At 34.7% G+C, this 19,305-nt stretch overlaps 2 protein-coding genes and 1 long non-coding RNA gene across 3 annotated transcripts; all 3 read left to right on the top strand.

Moving 5' to 3' along the window:
• The first annotated feature begins 360 nt into the window (after nucleotides 1-360).
• LOC117344777 (angiopoietin-related protein 7-like) lies at nucleotides 361-4,501 on the top strand. The gene is made up of 7 exons (XM_033907602.1): nucleotides 361-365; nucleotides 662-783; nucleotides 1,459-1,583; nucleotides 2,368-2,464; nucleotides 3,293-3,457; nucleotides 3,898-4,150; nucleotides 4,435-4,501. Exons 1-7 carry the CDS (start codon nucleotides 361-363, stop codon nucleotides 4,499-4,501), a joined length of 834 nt encoding a protein of 277 aa, XP_033763493.1.
• Nucleotides 4,502-12,476: 7,975 nt separating this feature from the next.
• LOC117344776 lies at nucleotides 12,477-14,506 on the top strand. Its single transcript, XM_033907601.1, has 2 exons — nucleotides 12,477-12,794; nucleotides 14,331-14,506. The coding sequence occupies exons 1-2, from the start codon at nucleotides 12,497-12,499 to the stop codon at nucleotides 14,504-14,506; spliced, it is 474 nt and encodes a 157-aa protein (XP_033763492.1). The 5' UTR covers nucleotides 12,477-12,496.
• A 197-nt stretch (nucleotides 14,507-14,703) lies between these two features.
• LOC117345336 lies at nucleotides 14,704-17,742 on the top strand. The gene is made up of 3 exons (XR_004536416.1): nucleotides 14,704-14,794; nucleotides 15,821-15,985; nucleotides 16,289-17,742. It is a non-coding gene; the product is annotated as an uncharacterized LOC117345336 (long non-coding RNA).
• The last annotated feature ends 1,563 nt before the right edge of the window (nucleotides 17,743-19,305 follow it).

Raw genomic sequence — 19,305 nt, 5'->3', positions numbered from 1 at the left:
AAGTGCATATTCCACACACTTAAATCTCGAAGCATATCAAATTCTTAACTTGGTTAATTCATATGATATATGGCTCAGAAGTTAATGCTAGTGAGTTCGCGTTTTCATTGGTGTAACAGAGGCAAGATAATGTTCCGCAGTGAAGTGCATCAGACATACGAATCGGAACGCCCATCCAACACAATTATTTAAAAGCTCTATACCCATTAGCCCTTCATCAGAAAGCATGACAACACCTGACTGATTTAGTGACTGGTTAAGCGTCTTCTTCATACAACCTTTTGCCAAGGCTTTCATCTCACGACTAATAGGCAGTGTTTTGTCGGCGTGTCAGACTAATAGTATGTGATAATTTAAATAATGGAGTAAGAGAAGCAAAGAATGGACATATATAAAAAAGGACTCAAGCCGTTGTGCTTAAGATTACTGATGGAAATGAAAATAAGAAAAGTACTTTAAGATACATGAAAAGAACGTTGAGCAGAGAAATGGAATTAAACATTTTAGCTTTGTTCCTAACAACCGTTCAGGCCTTAACAAAACCTGAAACGCATTTGATCAGCAGAAGAGTTCTTCGTGTTGCGCAAGCAAGTCACAGTAAGTATAAACTGAGTTCAGATACCGGAATTCCCAACTTTGGAATATGTGCAAAATATTGCAGAACCGAAGAATGTCTGTCCTTCTCGTACACGGTGGACGAACAGAAGTGCGAGACCTATTCCCAATATATCAAGGAGCAATTGGACGCTGATATATCCACGGCAACGATGTACTTCTCCAAGGGTAAGTAAGTGTATAATATAATACTCCTTTAGCCGAGGACCAATGAAAACAAACAAACACACAATATTCACCGTTAGCCAGTTTATCTTTATTCTCTAATGACCAGGACTGTGTTTTGTTTCTGTATTTGCTACAGAGAGTGTTTAATATTTATTTGTTTTGTCTAACATTATGACGAAATAACTATGTAGGAAAAGTGTTTCAAATCACCTATTGCTAGATATCTTGATATTGTCACGTTTTCATAACGCCAGAATAAATAAAGACGTTGAATGGTGTAGATGTATTGAGTGTACCGCCATTAGTAATCTAGTCTTGAAGATGTAGCTTTATTATCTAGGTGACGGTTAAATTAATTGATAGGACATACATGTAGTCTTACGATGGAAACATCGAAGCTAGAATAGAACGAGTTTACTTTTGCAAACAAATTGTCATTCGTTAAGGTAGAAACTGGTTAAGGTAAAATGCACCCTCAGTTTCTGGGGAAGAAAGATGTTTTACAAGAATACATCCAAGTCTCTACAGTCAGCATTTTGAATATAACTTTAAAAGATACAAATATATAGCAAAATAGATATATATAACTGTTATGATTGGTCGCAGATGTGCTAGTTATATATGCTAGTTAGGTATAACATTATCAATGTGGATGATATTTTAATTTTCTTTTAGTCGTTGTCAGCAGCTGCAGAGACATGCCGCACATGTATCCCTCTGGCATCTATCCAATAACTACACCAGAAAAAAACAGCCTGTTCTTGTACTGTGATATGAACACTGCCGGGGGACCATGGACTGTGAGTATCAACCTATATGGAACTCTTCAACTTTTAACCATAGGAGCTTAGTCTTATCATACGATTTACATATCAGTTTAGGTCTTTGTCCGTACCGTTGTCAAGTAGAGTTGGCAACATGTGTTTCCTCTTTCCTGCTGTTGACGCTAGTCGACACGCTATGGGTTATTTAAACGCATGCCAAATAGGATGATACAATGTATATAATAGTGTTTACAAATTTTCGGAGTGATATGTAATAATTTCCCACGAAGGTTGCTAGTGTAAGCAATGTTACTTCATGTAATGCTCTTCATTACTGCGTCGTGTTCAATGCTACATTTATTTGATTTTTTTTTATTATGAAATTTTAGATGATCACACTAATATATGTGGTTACCATATCAAAATAAAGTACGCCCAAATATCACGTGTGGTCCGCCAATTTCTTGTTGCGAGACTAGTATCTTCATCCAGATAGGAATCTGGACGGATAGGGAGATACGAAAAGAGATGATAAACATCACAATCAATCCCGCTTGTATCTAAAAAGGAATGTAGTGTACAAACAAAAAACGTCGTGCTGGCCCTGTCCATTTTCATGTCCGATTTGAGATCATGTCGCTTGAGTGAAGGCCAGTTGGGTGCTATCAATTGCCCCATCGATCATCAACACGATTAATTCAACATTTGATTATATTACAATCGTAGAATATTTACTATACACTGTACTCAAACCTTCTTCATTCTGACGATCAGAAGTTAGGTGATACCGTTTATGATTGTGTATTCTTTATCTTAACAGGTGATACACAGACGAACAAAGGGAGATGTTGATTTCTATAGTGAATGGGCTGACTACAAGAGGGGATTTGGTACCCTCCACGGAGATTTCTGGATAGGTAAGGATTAATCGTTACGTGTGATTTAGGATTATCATTAGGCCGAAGGAAAAAACATTGTTGATGAAACCAAAATCGATTTAATCAGTTACTTTTTCAGAAAGATTAAATAGAAGAAAGATATATCAATTTAGATTGCAAATCTTTCAAACTGAAATGGTAGTAAATAGGTTGAATATGACGTGGTTTGGGTGCCATGTTGACATGCAATATATCACCTCTTGGTATAGCGACTGTAATAACATAGGGTTTTATTTCAAGCATTTAAGTGATTTTATTTAGAGAAGGATTTGTATTATCGGTTATCGCAATTTTATTTGCGACCGTTTTTTTTTGCGTTTTCCGTGACCAGGGCAAAATCGGGGCTAAGGTTTGACATAATCGATTGAATAGAAGGCCTGACTGGGCGAGGCCAAAAGACTTCTGCACGCCACCTAACGCTAATTTGGAAAATAACTATTTGTTTTGTCTCAGATGATTTTACAATTGCTGATCATTCATTTCACATGATGGTCCCTTTTGCATCGGCGACCGCTTGTTTTGGATCCAAGCATGTTGATTTTGTGTTTAGCTGATAATTTGCTAATGTTTACGAATCGTCTAGACCATGAACTCTTTTTGTTTTGTAAATTTTGAGATTGAAAAAAAAAAAAAAAAAACAGAACAAAAAACATGTTGATTTTGTAATGAGGTTCTGTTATTTACAAACAAGTAAAGTGATGTATTGATGACATTTTCCATTACTGGGTGAAGGTGCACGTATATCGTTATGATTACACCGATATGAATTTTAGGTAACTGTAACTAGTTTATGCATATATATCACAGGCAATGATAACCTTCACCTCCTGACAAATACCCCGAGGAAGCTACGTGTGGAATTACAGGCCTGGGACGGGACATGGGGTTATGCTGAGTACACGAATTTCCGGGTAGCTGACGAAACTGAAAATTATAAACTTCTGGTGAATGGTTTTTCCGGGAACGTGTCATGTAAGTTTATAATTTACAATTCTTTTGTTTGAGAAATAAATCGTTTATATCAAAAACAAGGCTACGTATGTTCCGTTAAAAGTAGCATTGTCAATTGTTTTCGCAATATCATATAACACAGATATTGTCTGATTTGTTAGTGAATAAAAAACTATGTTTATACATATATTGGAACTGCAAGGTGCAAACTCATAAGTGCGGTATACAAAATCGGAACATATTTCATTCTGAACTGTATTTCTTATAGAATTATATATTTGACTATCTGTATTTTTTGTTTTCGTAAACACTTTGCCATAAAATGGCAAATAAAAGTGAAATGCGACATGGTCACGTCAACAAATTCGAATATATAAAGTAAAAATGACATATTTTTACGTTTGATGGATAAACACTGGAGATACGTTTTCTATATACCGTATTGTTTTGCGTCTATTCAGATAACCCCATGGATATCAGTAACGGCTCTCCGTTCTCCACGAAGGATAAAGACAACGATGAATCATCTCTCCACTGCGCTGTGTCTTTGAAAAGTGGTTGGTGGCATAAGGGATGTACAGATGTCAATCTGAACGGACTTTATCTCAATCCTACCGACGTAGACGATGGTGGCATGTCAGTAATGCGCTGGAATTATTTCCCATATCCAGATACAAAGTATAATTCGTTAAAACAGGCCATGATGATGATTCGGTAGATACGCTGGATTCATTTTATGGCCATCATCGAGATTCCCTTCATCGTAAATGTCGCTTGATTTTGTCACCTTATTTATAACAGATAGAAATTCTAATCAGAACAGCGACTTTCGTAAATACATACAATAATTTTTATTCTTGCCATGACATGCTCCATTGGTGAAGAGAGGGAAAATGGTTTTGACCACTGTGGCATCAAGGATGGCAGTACCATAAAAACCCTTAAACATATAAATGACGAAAATGTGATTTGTGAAAGGGGTGTTTCACCTTTTCCAGCCCGTCTTTTGACCGCTGGAAGGCATCACCTAAATCCTTGAACAGAGAACTTAATCTTATTTCTTAACGGATTGCCTACATTCATTTCGAACTGAACATCAGCATTGTGACTTGTGATTTTGGAATATTCCAAAAAAAGGATGATTATGCTGATGCATTTAGTGAATGTTTGAAGATTAAAATACACCCATTGTCTGTATCTATTACATGACTAATGCACACTTAAGTGTTAGTAATGGGAATATATATATTAATTCAATATATATATTCTAAAATGTATGTGTTATATACACATATTGTATATATGTTGTTTTAAATTTCAAGCATTTTTGTAAATGTGAATTTTTCAGATTTGACGATCTATTACAGTATACTTTCTGGATAAAATATAATTAAGTCTCCCAGGAGCCACGAAGTGGAGGACTTACCGGTTTTCTTCTTCTTCTTCTTCTTCTTCTTCTTCTTCTTCACTTTTCCTCTCCCTCTATCAATCCCTCCGTATCAGCTCTCTTTCTCTTTCGTTAATCAAATATTTCCTTTCAATGATATATATGTAAACACAACTAAGGACACCGTCTTTGGTCTTTCTCGAGTCATATGGCATTTGCAAAACGGATATATCAGAATGAAAGGAAAGACAACGGTGCAAGCAAAACATGGCATGAGATGTGATGAACATTGAACATTTGAAAGTATTGAATAGTTCAATGTCAACAAATGCCAGCTAAGTCGGGAAAGATCACTCACTCTGTCTAAAAACAATATTTTAAAACTTTCTTGACAAAAATGTTCTAATTATGCTTCAATAAATGTAAAATAAATTGCAAATGAAGGAGACTTCTAAATTCTTTCCCTCCATTTCCTTCTAATCATCACCCTATCTCTACTCTTCTCAAACTCACACTTTCAAAAATAAAATCACTTTATGTATATTTGTGTTCTATACTGTTTTTGGGAAAGGGCTATATATGTTGGGAAACTTGTGCCCGATCCATTTGTAAGTTGATGATACAATGAAATATGTTTAAACTTGTTGAATTTGGGATTATTTCTCTTTGTCACTGAAAATGTATTTTCACTCTGGAATGATTTTGTTGAGCTTTCTACGAAATCGGCACTTAATTTGAAAGGTTGTGTTTGGAGCTTAGTACAGACGTATTCATTGGCTCAGAAAAATGTCAGCAATATGTCCGGCGGCACCCTGCTTATTAGTTACATGACTAAACAAGTCTTATTTGCTCATTTTACCCATTTGTTTATTTATTTGGGCCCCGTATCGAAGGTACGGGTGCCCTATAATAATCTCGCTATCTGTTCACCTGTATATCTGTCCGTCAACAAATTTTAATCCCGGCTATGACGTTAATATTTATAGAACGAATCTGATGTAATTTGGTCAAGATGTACAGTTTACAGTTGAAATTTGAATCACCTCACATAATTTTATGCCAATGGATCTTTAAAGCATTTATTATGGCACTCATCTAGAAATTGAGCTACCTATATTTGTTATTAACTTCTATCCTTAGCTGCAGAAATGTTTTGTTTTCATGAATCTAGTATCTAGTTAGTCATATACGATGAATTCATAATGGCTGCATCTTATTAATTGATTAAGTAACTGTCGATATCGATATGTGTCTGCTCATCAATATTAAATGTAAACAACATTCGGAAATATTTTGCTTGGATATTTTTCTTATACATTTCACTGTGTAATTGTATTTTGTTTCAATCTCATGTCCCAAATGGTTTAAACGATGCGTTACTTTCCACTATGTCTAGCTATGAACGTTGTTGAGTAGGATTATTTATTGCCCTCCTCGTTCCGGCAAATATGGTAATCAAATTAAATTATTTACCAAATATTTGACAAGTTACGATGTATATTCATGGATAACAACTTTATACGTTAGGCTAGCTACATATTTGACAGTTGTCTGCATGATCACTAATGGGTCGATAAATACAGAAGATAAATACATGCATTTTACGTTTGTGGTGCCCTGGAGCATACAGTGTATTACTGAGATGTGGCTAGGACCTGCCAGTGGTACAGAGGATTAAATGAAACCTACCAATCATTACATTTCCCCTAGCAAATCACAATCTAGCGTCGAGGGCTTTTATAACGATTTTATAAAATTGGGTATTATTGTTTACTGACAACAAGGTGACCGTACTTATAAGATCTACTGAATTTAACCTGTTAAAAAACCTTATCCTGTGAACGAATTGAAATGATTAAAATGCAAGGTTCTATTCACTACACTGTGCAATGTATGAATACTTTTGACGTTTTAAACATGCTTTGCTTTGTGGTTTGTGATTACGCCTGAGTTTTATTAAATAATAAAATGATGTTAAATGGAAAAGGTGGCTGATGTTGTGATTTAAACATGAGATCGTTCGCTATTTGCAATACCCTTCGAAGCTATCTAAGCTATTACGCAGTTAGTAAAAGAGGGCTTAAATGTCTGAACAGCCAGGACCAGAATAGTGTAAAGATGATTAGCGATTTTTATAACTCTTTAAGTCAATTAACCGTTACTCAGACTGTAGATTTAGGCCAACACGGAGCTTTGGATTTGTATTATTGCTTGTAATATTGGTATCTGTTGATAAATCGTATTTAAAGCCAGAGTTGAACACTTTGTAATAAGAATAACGATCATATCGTTAAAATTATATAGAATCACGGTAAAGCTAATATCTACCACAGGCGATGGGATTTATTCACCTACAAAGGCGTGAAATAATCATTACAACTATTGAATAACAAACAGTCTATACTACATATGGAATAAACTCCATATGCGTTTTTATTAGTTGACATGATGGATTTGGACCGGGACTATTTTTTAATAACGTGTTTCTATGTGATTTGATTGGCACTTGAAAGCCTCTTCACGATGTCCAGGAAATGATAACGCACAAAGAGTTGTTCGCAATTATTTGTGTCATATTCCTAAAAGTATATATCAATTTCTAGCACTTTATTGCTTTGAAAAGAAAAAAAAGCTTATTGTTTGATATGATCTGTTAGAAATTGTAGTATTTCCGTACATTTCCGAAATGGTCAGTTTTGCATATTAATTACCGATATTTCAATTAAGGTCGTATCCTTGCACTCCACCTGATGTTGTGAAAAGAACATGCGTTGGCACAAAAAAGGTCAGTTCATCCTAGGAATATTTTTTATAGTGTAAACAGGTCACACAAACCTGTAACTGTCGTATATGTTATTTCTTTTACTCTAGTTAGTAATTTTTATTCAAATTTATTCTTTAAATCTCCAATAAACAAATATCAAGCTACTATATAAAGATTTCAAAGCTGTCATTAGCTTTCTTTGAACGAACGCTGGTCTCTCGAGACGAGCAACAAACTTTTTAGAGCACGAAAATTAAAACATCCATTCCTAGTCGGAAAGTTCGTAGAGAGGAAGTTGTCCTCTCCCGGCTCCGTACCAGGCGCACATATCCTTCTCATTTGTTCGTTGTAAATCAAGAAGATCTCCGAATATGCCATGAAGGTGACACTCAATTCACAGTTGAGCATTTTCAAATAGAATGTTCCGATATTAAGCACATTAGTCATAACTCTTTTCGAGTCCTGGATATAGAAAATATTTTTGATTCAGCGGATTCCAAAGCACCATTTACCTTTTGAAAGACATCGATTCGATCTATTCTAAAGATTTTGTTTGTCCTTTTACTTTTCTTTGACGTTGTATATAAATATATCACGCATTCACATAGTCTCTTCGTTTTATTATTTTAACCTCTGTTTAAATCATAATGATCTATATATGCAATACGAATGCTTTTAAAAATGAATATTTTGATCTGATTAAACTCATTAAGAAATAAGATAGTATAAAGTTTGGCCCTAAATGACCCCAGATGCCGATCGGCCATAAAACCTAAACAAACAGACCAAACAAATCAAAAGTAAAAAAAAAAAAAAAAAATTAAAAAAATACTCGATAAAACTCTTGTTCTTTGTGACTATTGAAAAAAAGTAAAAGAAATACGATAAGCAATGATCATTCAATGGGTATCCTCTATATAATGACCCACCAGTATTAGCTAGGCGAAATGTTTGTGTTCAATATATTGGCGCAGTAGGGATGTTTTATCATTTTTTTTCATTTTACTTTATTTATTTATTTATTTTGTATGGTTTTTTTTGGGTTTTTTTTTTTTTTAAATGTCTGGAAATAAAGATACATTAAAACCCATTATGACCCTTAGTGTAGAAAATTATTAGTGTTTATCAACATATAACTACGAAACTAGTTTTCATCATATGTGATATCCATTTAAAACCAAATATTAATTTTGTCATTGTTCACAATTCTAAAAAAAAAACGATTGCACAGTCAGTCAGAAAGAGGAAATTAAAATTTGAATTTAATTGTATCAGGTATGATTGTTAAATGAACTTTTCTGAAACGTCGATTTTCAATTTTTCTCAATTCCCACGGACCATATTGATTTTTTTCAGAACTTGGCAACTATGCTAAAATCCAGAAAAACTATAAATGCACCAAACATCATGTTTATTTCACTCTGTCATGTGCAAATAAAAATCTTTCTGGCATACAAATACATATGACGATGCATAAAATTTCAAAGATGATTAATAGTCTATTATAAATGTATATGTTTCACTAAAGTACCGTGAGGTCTTTCATTTAATATTCAATTTTACCAATAAGTTACCTAATAAATGTCATGTTGCATCGAGCGAGTTGACAGCGATTAATTAAATCGTGTTAATAAGATCCGGTTGCGTACGAAATACAAAATTTAAAGCTATTTACATGCACCTAATGTTCTCCTGCTGTCATTTTAAAATGAACGGCGCATGAAAGTTTGGTTCACAGCAAGTTATATGATTATCAAAATCCATACCTTTGTATATATACTTTTTTTTCTTGAATCGAATATGAGCTTGTAATAATTTCCACATTTCTACTTTGTTTCTAGAAAATTAATATCTTAATTCAATTGGTGTAAATGTAAGGTTGATACGTTTCGTTGTCGTGCTGTAAGTTGTTAATACTTTGTCCGCGTGATTTTGTACATGTATCGCGATATACCTAGTGTTAGTCGTCGTATGTATTTCTGTATTTAGAGTTTGTCATTGTCTTATTATTTGTATTATTGTTATAGGTTGTCGAGAGGAATGAATAAATAAATGTATGATGAAATGTATTCAAGACTTGTGTCGTGAGTGAAAAGAATCCCCGGAGTCACGTGACACCTTGATTAACTATGAGACATCGATTGGTGTCTATGTAATTCTAAGTTCAGCTTAGCAACAGAGAAACTTCTCATGCATATGACGTCATGACGTCCCATCCAGGTAACGAATGTCTATAGCAATGATCATAACAATCTGTCGGCTGATTTCATTTTATTGAAAAAAAAGCTGAAGTAGCTACTGTAATAAACAATCTACATCATCGCCACAGCCTTTCACTCAATATAATGAACATACACAAATGTTAGCATGAAAATCTATTAGCAATAGTGACTTCACCAAAAATATAAGGAATATCAATTCCTTTATTGGTTTCTCGGGACACGAGATAATATACCAGGCAACATTAACCAGGATTTCGTGATGATACCCATTCAATTATTATAGGTTTGTTATAAAATCTTGAAACAACAAATCGCTACATTGTAATTATAATCAATGATCAGATATAACCTTTATTCATCCCAGATGACAAATAAGGTGTTTAGCAAGATTTTTTATGGTGTTTTTGATCAACAATTCATGTACATTTGTAAATAAGCCTTAATTAAGCATAATAGAATATGTTTTCACTTTAAAATATTTTTTCAACCTCTTATAAGTTAGCAGTGTACATTGTTGCTTGATTCTCTATGTAAATGTAAATGAAATATTTGTGACTGTTGACTGGCGGGGAATATCCACAAATGCTCAAACACCAAAATTATTTCGATAAAGGGTCTTTCTGATCGTGATCTATAAACAGTATCGCTAGCAACGCCTCGATTCGAAGTAAGAAAGGTTCGAAGACATCTTCAATCGGGGTTTGTTGTATCTAATAGAAAACAGCAGTTCGGCTACGACATGAAATGTCATTAAAGGCTCATGATGAATTCTTACAGCGTACTGCAAGGCCATGGAAACGTAAATTTCGGAGCTCGAAAATGCACCAAAAGCCTAAATTAAAAGTTTACTAAAGAGGTTTACGCGTTCCCAAGCCTTATATATAATTTCCAATATGCGAAATCCGGTGGATTATTCAGGTAACAAAACAGTTGTTTCATGCCTTATCAGTCAACAGTCAAATCTCTCTCCCTCGGCGTTAGGACCAACTCAAAGAACTGTGTCCTGCGGCCGGCGACCTTGGGATCAACTGTATACTTTTTGGGCGGTTTCTGAGAGATAGATGGCATGCATTAGTCTGATATGATTGTTTTGTTTTATTTGGTTAGTCAATAACCCCGTTAACATTTCATTTGGGGTCATTTTCTAGTAGTTGGTATCAACTTAACTTAACAACATACGGACGGACCATCGCATGTAATCCAGAGAAATAAGGGCAAAGTGTCTTGCCCACGGACACAACTGCGACAATACCGACAGCTGCAAGATTCTCAGTTTCTTTTCTCTCACACATGTAATCATCTGTAGAATAATTGCTCACACTTCTTACTACTTCTATATATATTAAAAAACAAAACAAAACTATATCACAGTTGAAAATGTAACAAGGAAGAGACAAATGAGGGAAATGGAATTTTCCCAATGACTAAATAGTTTAAATAGTTCTATAACATGAAATGAAAAGCAGAAAATTTTTGGCAAAATTTTTAAATATTTTGAATATTTTAGTTTGGTAAGTAGAGGAAAATCAGTTGCGGTCTGAGGCTTGCAACTACTGGGCGCTTTCCGAATGATCGGTCTCAATAAAGGACAATTCACAGACGTTATAATTATAAGCATATTTTATCAAAATGTTGAAAAAGTGCTGATATTATAAGGCAAAGCAAATGATTTGAATAGTTATTTGAAAGAAAGGCTTTAATTATTGAATATTTCATGCAGAAATCTGTTTTAAATCTTGAGGTTTTCATTTCTAATGAATTGCTATAATATCGGGCTGTAGCAGGACATGAGGAACAATTAGTTCTACAAAATGAAATGAAAATCGTTTAAGTTTCCTGTTCTGTATATGCTTGAAATATTTTTATAACCACTGTGATGTTCACTGAAAAAGCAAGACTCTCAACAGACAACAAACAAACTGTTGAATGACCTTTGTCTTTTTATGATACATATATATATATCATGGCCCAAAATAGCCAGTGCGTATATATCAAACAGCCATGGTACACAACATGCATTGAAATCAGATCTTTTTGTTTCGAGAATGTCGGAAATAAATCCGGGTATTTAAAATGTATACCCGTGTACATGCATGCATGTACATGTATATGAACTAAATGTGCAACGCATGTCATTTCTTCGCTTATAATTGAGAAATTGAGTAATCATACTAGCTATACTCTTAAGTTATCTTCAATGGGGAATGGGAATGAAGAACAAAAGCTCTAGTTAAACAGGATTAATAAATGGAGTATGGTATGCTTAATAACGCAATCAATTGTATCCAACCAAAGTCATATTGACACCTCCATAACTTCCATGGCAATCATCGCATGACATGCATACGTTAATATTCCACCAGCCAATCGAAGAACACGAATATATTATCGTCCTCGAAATAATGCTGATCCTGCACACATTTTCTAAGCGTTTCATTAATATTAGCTCAGACCAAAATGATTGATTCACAACAATCCAACAACAGGCAGTGATCTGTCGGTGCATCCCACTGATTGGATATAGGATATGACAGTTTAATTAACGGGAAGTAGCAGTAACGAACGGTGTGTTATATAATGTAGTCAAAGCCAATAGTAAATTACAACTACTGTATCAATAAGACTGCTGATAGACAGTAGATAATGGACACTTTTATATACACCTGGAAAATACGTTGAAAACAGAAATGAAGCAAATTTTTTTAGTGTTTTTCTTTGCAACCGTCGGGGCCTTAACTAGACCCGGACCTCCTTTGATCAGCAAACGAGTACTTCGTGTTGCGCCAGCAGCAAATTACAGTTTGTATCAACTCAGTTCAAATACTGGTATCCCGAACCATGGAATATGTGCAAAGTATTGTAAATCCGAAGAATGCCTCTCATTCTCCTACACGGTGGGTGAACAAACGTGTGAAACTTACTCCCGATTGATTGAGGAGACATCGGACGCTGATATAGCCATGTCAACCATGTACTTCTCTAGAGGTAGGAATTTTCTTGGATAGTGATTGCTAATCAGTATAATTAATTTTAAGTTAGTAATTTTCAATCTCGATGTTTAAGTCATAAGCAGTTGCACAGACGTAAAGCACAGGTTATCGGATAATCTGGGCTTGAAAATCTAAAATATTTTGTCAAAAACTTGTCTGAATATTTTAAAACTACAGCACAGCAAAATCGGGCTGTTTCAAGTTGGTGAATTATAAGGATTTGCTCTGATTGGTGAAAAACATCTTTTCACTACAAAATTTCTATTTGGACAGTTAGATAGAATTCTATATTTCATTGGCGAAAATGCAATAATCATGCATATATATAAAACTACATTTTTATATAAACTGTATATATATATATATATATATATCTTATTGTGTATGTAGTAATAAAGACAGAGCAGAAAATGATCATAGCTCTCGACGGGCTGTTAAACATAATTAATCATACAATCAATCTCGAGTGTACTGCCATTAAACACTCACTCTTGCAGATGTTAAACAATTATCATCCTGTGATACATGCATGTCGATATTCGATTGCTTCTTATCCATTATTGATGTTTCCATGGCATAGATTTATTTAATTTGATAAAGAATATCCCGCCTAGACTTTTAGGGGCCGCGGTGGCCGAGTGGTTAAGGTGTCCCAGCACTTTATCACTAGCCCTCCACCTCCGGGTTGCGAGTTCGAAACCTACGTGGGACAGTTGCCAGGTACTGACCGTAGGCCGGTGATCTCCGGGTACTCCGGCTTTCCTCCATCTCCAAAACTGGCACGTCCTTAAATGACCCTGGCTGTTAATAGGACTTTAAACAAAAACAAACCAAACCAAGACTCTTATAGGAAATTCGGTAAAAGGATCCAGTGGTCAATCCCATTGAATCTACAACTTAAAGAGGCTTACCCGCAGACGGACCGGTAAACGGCACATCTCCGATCACTAAATAAACTTCAGTACACGTTTCTATGTGACAAAATTAGAGGCTTTCCGACTTTATTTCTTGAAAACAATTACATAATATGTATTTAAAAGACGTTTTAAAACTCAACCTGAGAGGGAAATGTATGGAATATAACGGCAAATCTTCCCCTGTAAATCGCCGCTGCCTTTGAAGTTATCACTGTGTGGCACTGTGCACGTGCTTGTTTCTTTGATGTGTCAATCAAATAAGACTTATTGCGGGTTGCGATTAAATAAATAATATTTAAAAATGAGGTTTTAATATCACTTTTCAGCGTTTTGTAAGGAAAATAAAATGAAAAACTCAACAATTCCAACAATCTGTCATGTGTAAAAAATCTTTTTCTATTAGCCAATTTTTCTGATCTCTCTGCGGGCAAGCCTCTTTAAATAAGATTGATAGAATATTCAAGCAAAATTAATAATATGTACAACAGCTAGACTCATCGGGAACGATTACTGATAAATCTATGGAAATTAAAATCTAGGGCGATGTACTTAACCTTAATATAATCATCAGGTTTGACTTGTTTGACTTGTTTTATTTTAATTTCAATTGTTAGTTGTCCTGAGAAGCTGTGCAGACGTTCCGCATATGTATCATTCTGGTGTTTACAAAATAACCACAACAGAACAGATCAAACTGGACGTCTACTGTGATATGGACACCGCCGATGGGCCGTGGACTGTGAGTATGAATCCATATGAAATATGTTTCACTTTTACCAACATACTCTGAATCCGAAATGATTAAATGATCAGTATATGTGATGAAGTAAATAAGCCTATTATCTATTTTACAATTACACAATTTATTACATATTTGATTATTTTCCCCTCGGTTTAAGCTGACTTCCTACAATGCATCTCCATTATACATAGGCTTTGTATGTGATAACATTGATAATTATATATTCGTTATCGTAACAGGTGATACATAGACGGACAAAGGGAGATGTTGATTTCTATCGTAAATGGGCTGACTACAAGAAAGGATTTGGTGATATTCATGGAGATTTCTGGATCGGTAAGAAACAGCTATTTCAAGGTTAGGATTATGATTCATGTTTTTTTTCTGAAGATCGTGGCTATATATTTGATATATCTGTCTTTTTCTTGAAAACACCCTCTTCACAATTTCTAACAAAAGATATAAAGCTATTTGATAGATGGCGCGCTTAGAAACCGAACTAGTCAGCGTCATAGTGTATGTACCACCGATGTCATATATGTATCTTTATAAATAATACAATGCATTTCCATTTAACACCACGCTAGTTTAAAAGTCGTGATAACATACATTTGAGTTTTAGGCCTGAGGGATATGCAGAGCCAGTTAATTGTTTTCCGGGGCTGTTTCTATTTCTCGAGGCAAAACAAAAAGTCCGGGGAAATAAAACAAAAAGTTCTATAGTCCTTAAAGCAATATTTTTACCGTGATATGATACCGATACAGGCAGGGGAGATAACCGCAGACTTCTTGCGTAGCTTGCCAATCAATTCTGAGTTGTGTACCAAGCCACGCCCACATTTCACCTGGTTGACTCGAAGGAAGCACCCGTTTGCAGATGAATTTTAGTTCTTATTGATATTTTTGTTGCCTAACATACATGTATACGACTAATACACAACTACAAGTGTACTCGATATAGCGGCAAATATGTGGTATTATCGATTTAGCTGGAAGCATTGTGTATACAGTAAATAAGCTTAATGTATATTTTTATGTCGACTATGATAACGTAAGACATCATCCTAAGCATTTAAATGGTGGTTTTCGTTATTTTTGACAAGCTAATGGCAATATCGGGGTTGCTTTCCACGTAAAAGCTAAATTATGTGACAACAGATGATATTTCTTTCAAAGGTACACAAGGTTTAGTAAGGCGTAAAATGATTGGTGCGAAGCAATTATTTTGATGCAAGCGCAAAAAAGGGTGAACAATTCAACCAGATATACGTGTTGTAATATTCACTTACAGTAGTCGGTTTTTGCATATATAATAATATTATATTACTATTGTACATCTATACGAAACCTATTCTATTACAGGCAACGACAACATTCACCTCCTGACAAACACTTCGAGGAAGCTACGTGTTGAATTAAAGGCCTGGGACGGGACATGGGGGTATGCTGAGTATACGAATTTCCAGGTGGCTGACGAAACTCAAAATTATAAACTTCTGGTGAATGGTTTTTCCGGGAACGTGTCATGTAAGTTCATAATTTATATGTTTTTAGCTCATAGTTTTCATGTACATTAAACACAGGACTACACGTATTCTATATTAGTTCTGTTGTCAAAATTAAAACTATGAATAAAGATGAATCTAATATAGTTTCGCGGAAAAAGTTAAATCGTCATTTAGCTATTTAACTAATTTTTTTGTGAATGCCTTTGCCTAAAATGTCACGTCTATATCTATGGAGAAAAAAAAAGTTAAGTAATATAGTAGTCCATACATTATTAACACTTGACAGATATTTTTTGTTTATCAAACTTCTGATTTTGTTTAGTCAATGCCATGGGAAACAGTAACGGCTGCCCGTTCAGCACGATTGATAGAGACCATGACCATAAATATGATAGTTGTGCTGCCTCTACAAAAAGTGGGTGGTGGCATAGAGCGTGCGTATGGTCGAACCTGAATGGCGTTTATCATACACTTGCCGACATGAATACATACAAATCGTATCATAAGTATGGAGGAGTATTCGCAATGCGTTGGGCGTACTTTCCAGACCCTGCCACAGAGCGATATCCACTGGAAAAGGCCAAGATGATGATTCGATAGACGCCAGTTTTATATGCCCACCCAAGTCATCACTGCGTCTGACTCCAGTAAGAATAGGACTTTGTGGAATAAGTGCACATGTTTCTTCGGTTTTGCATTAACAAGTTACATGGTTGAAGAATGGAGAGGTGAACATAGTCCATGGGATATCAAGGATGTAGATTCTATAGAATTCTTGAAAAGGTATCAATGGATTTTTCGTGATTTGTGTAAATGTTTCCATCTCTAACCCGTCGTTTTAACCATTAGGAAATCTATTGAAGATGAAAGTGAAAAAGTGATCATGTACTTCTATGCATTCGGTACCATTGTTTTCAGTCTGGAACAAATTTGATTCGAACCGATAACATTTCGCCTCATTCCAGACACGTATGACATAAAGTTTATAAGAACAAGATCTATTTGAACAGGACATGCGTAAATATTTATTGAGAGGATTACTTCAAATGTAAATGGTAAAGATACTACATCGCCAACAGAGTATGAACTGTTCTCTGAAAAAATACATACAATGGCATGCATTGTATAGAGATATATAAATGTAACTGAAAATGAAAAAAAAAAAAAAAAAAAACCAAATAACAGTAACAATGTTTTTAGGACTGCTTATCATATCAAAGATTACAAACAAAATATATAAGCGGGACACAATGTAATTTCTTGGGGTTTTATTCATCACTTTTTCGCTTAATCTCAAACATGGTTAAACAGAAATTCAGTTTGATGTGTTGTAATAACGTGTTGTAGGAAACATTTAGTATTTTATCAAAAACAGATATTTAAGTTCCAATTTTCACTCAATCATACTTGCTCTTTATCGACGATGTACATGCACCATATGTAATGAAAATACAGGAATGATCAGTGTAACTTTATGTTATTCTTTTGCTTTGAGATTTTAGTTGTTGTATGCCTTGCATTTTATGAAATGAATAAATATCTATTCAACAAAAGTGTTCTTGTATATATTGTGATAGATATTTGCTAAAATTATTTTAAAAGATACCTTACATGGTAGACAGTTTGTAATATGTGGCTCACAAATCAAGGGTGTTTCATAACATTTTTACGTCATCTTACTCGGAATGTAAAATGACGCTCAAAGAGTCAGAAAGTAAAACTATCTTAAATGTTATACACGTTGTAGCATTGTAGAGTGTTTTCGCGATGTCTCACATTTTCGTAGCTATCCTATTTTTACGCAGTGGGTACATGTAGCATGGGACCAAGGGAGAAAAAAGTGTTTAATAACCAATGGACGCCATCTTATCCCATACGCAGGTTGCAGTTTGGCGCTCAGGGAAAAATTCATTAAAAAAAACCTTCAACCAGTCTTACTAGACTGGGGCGTGGTTTACAAGAGGGATTATTTTACAAAAGTACAGAAAAGTTCAAAGTTTAGACTACCATAGCTTAGACCATCCTTGACTCAGGGGGCTGGGCATTCGGTGAACACAATAATTTATTTAAAGCTGTCATCATTCCGATATATCTTCTATGTGGTTTCCTTATCACTTACATCTATCTTTGTAATTTAGAATCCGTTTGTAAGTCGTCGGTTCCTTTGCGTTCTCTTACCCTTTTTGGCATGACTGTATCGGATAAGTAGCCGTCGACTGTTGAAAATAGTGTACAATGTTTATGTTTATGTTCATAATACTATCTACAGTACAGAAGAACGATAGGTATAATGTTACTTAACCGGGGAAAAGGACAAGCAATACAAACGTTAATTCCAACAGGGCAAAGTTCTTATGTATACGATTCGAGCAATCAGTTCATGGAGAGATCAATCTAAAACTTGTCGGTAACTACCGTATGTCACCTTCACATTCGGCTGATAATTGCAGACTTATGTAAGTAATTAATGTATCGTCACTCATCCTGATAGTTTCTTCATGATTTGCTTTGTAAAGAAAAAAAAAACAAATAAACAAACGAAACAACAAATGAAATGTTTTTTTTATGACTGGTTTGAAATCAGCGTTTCCTACTTTCTTCTGTTTCCAACACTTTTGAACTTTTGTTCAGGTGACGACCTTCGACAAGCAAATCACCAGCCACTTAACAATGGTTAAATAACTTATTCTTGAAAATGGAGTACGTATACATATCGGGGACACTTACTTGACGATTTATTTCATCGAGGATAGTATGCAAAATATTAGGTATTGCAATGTCTGTTGTTCCTCACTATTTAACTTATTTGCCTACAATTGGGTCATTGGTTTAAGGTTATTGGGTCAAAGGACAATATCACTTTTTGAAGCTTTTCACTTATGAAAATTTTGAATTAGCATTTTGAAACACGGTCAAGATTTTACTGACTTAAGGTCAAGGTCGTTATTTTGTATCATTTCATTAATACGCATTTTGTTTTGTTATTATGAAGCAATGCTGTTTCGGATTTTAATAAGGAATTAACTGACTGAAAGTCAAGGTCACTTTGTCAAAGGAAAATATTGCTTTCTGTAACTTTGCACTGAATAACATTTTGGTATGACACTTTGATGAAATGATGGTCAAGAGTCAACTGACCAAAAGGTCAACGTTACTTTGTCAAAGGTCATAGTCAATTTTTTTGGTCATTTCATAAACATTTTGTTGTGCTATTATGAAGCACAGCTGGTCAGAACTAAACAAACAGAAGCCAGTATCACGGGGTCAAAATGTGTAATGTCAATGCCAAGTATGTGCTTTTTACTATTGACATTTTGTTGTGACATTAAGAAAAATATG

Source organism: Pecten maximus, chromosome 16 (genome assembly GCF_902652985.1).
Source record: "Pecten maximus chromosome 16, xPecMax1.1, whole genome shotgun sequence".
NCBI classification, from domain to species: domain Eukaryota; kingdom Metazoa; phylum Mollusca; class Bivalvia; order Pectinida; family Pectinidae; genus Pecten; species Pecten maximus.
Note: the sequence above shows the minus strand (reverse complement) of the source record. Positions and strands in the feature narration are given on the sequence as shown.

What these genes read in the sequence shown, in the direction of transcription:
- LOC117344777 (XM_033907602.1), top strand. An exon ending in AACGATGTACTTCTCCAAGG is followed by an intron (nt 784 to 1,458) that starts GTAAGTAAGTGT and finishes ATTTTCTTTTAG; the next exon opens with TCGTTGTCAGCAGCTGCAGA. An exon ending in CTGCCGGGGGACCATGGACT is followed by an intron (nt 1,584 to 2,367) that starts GTGAGTATCAAC and finishes TTATCTTAACAG; the next exon opens with GTGATACACAGACGAACAAA.
- LOC117344776 (XM_033907601.1), top strand. Translation starts at nt 12,497, where the DNA reads ATGAAGCAAATTTTTTTAGTGTTTTTCTTTGCAACCGTCGGGGCCTTA. An exon ending in AACCATGTACTTCTCTAGAG is followed by an intron (nt 12,795 to 14,330) that starts GTAGGAATTTTC and finishes TTCAATTGTTAG; the next exon opens with TTGTCCTGAGAAGCTGTGCA.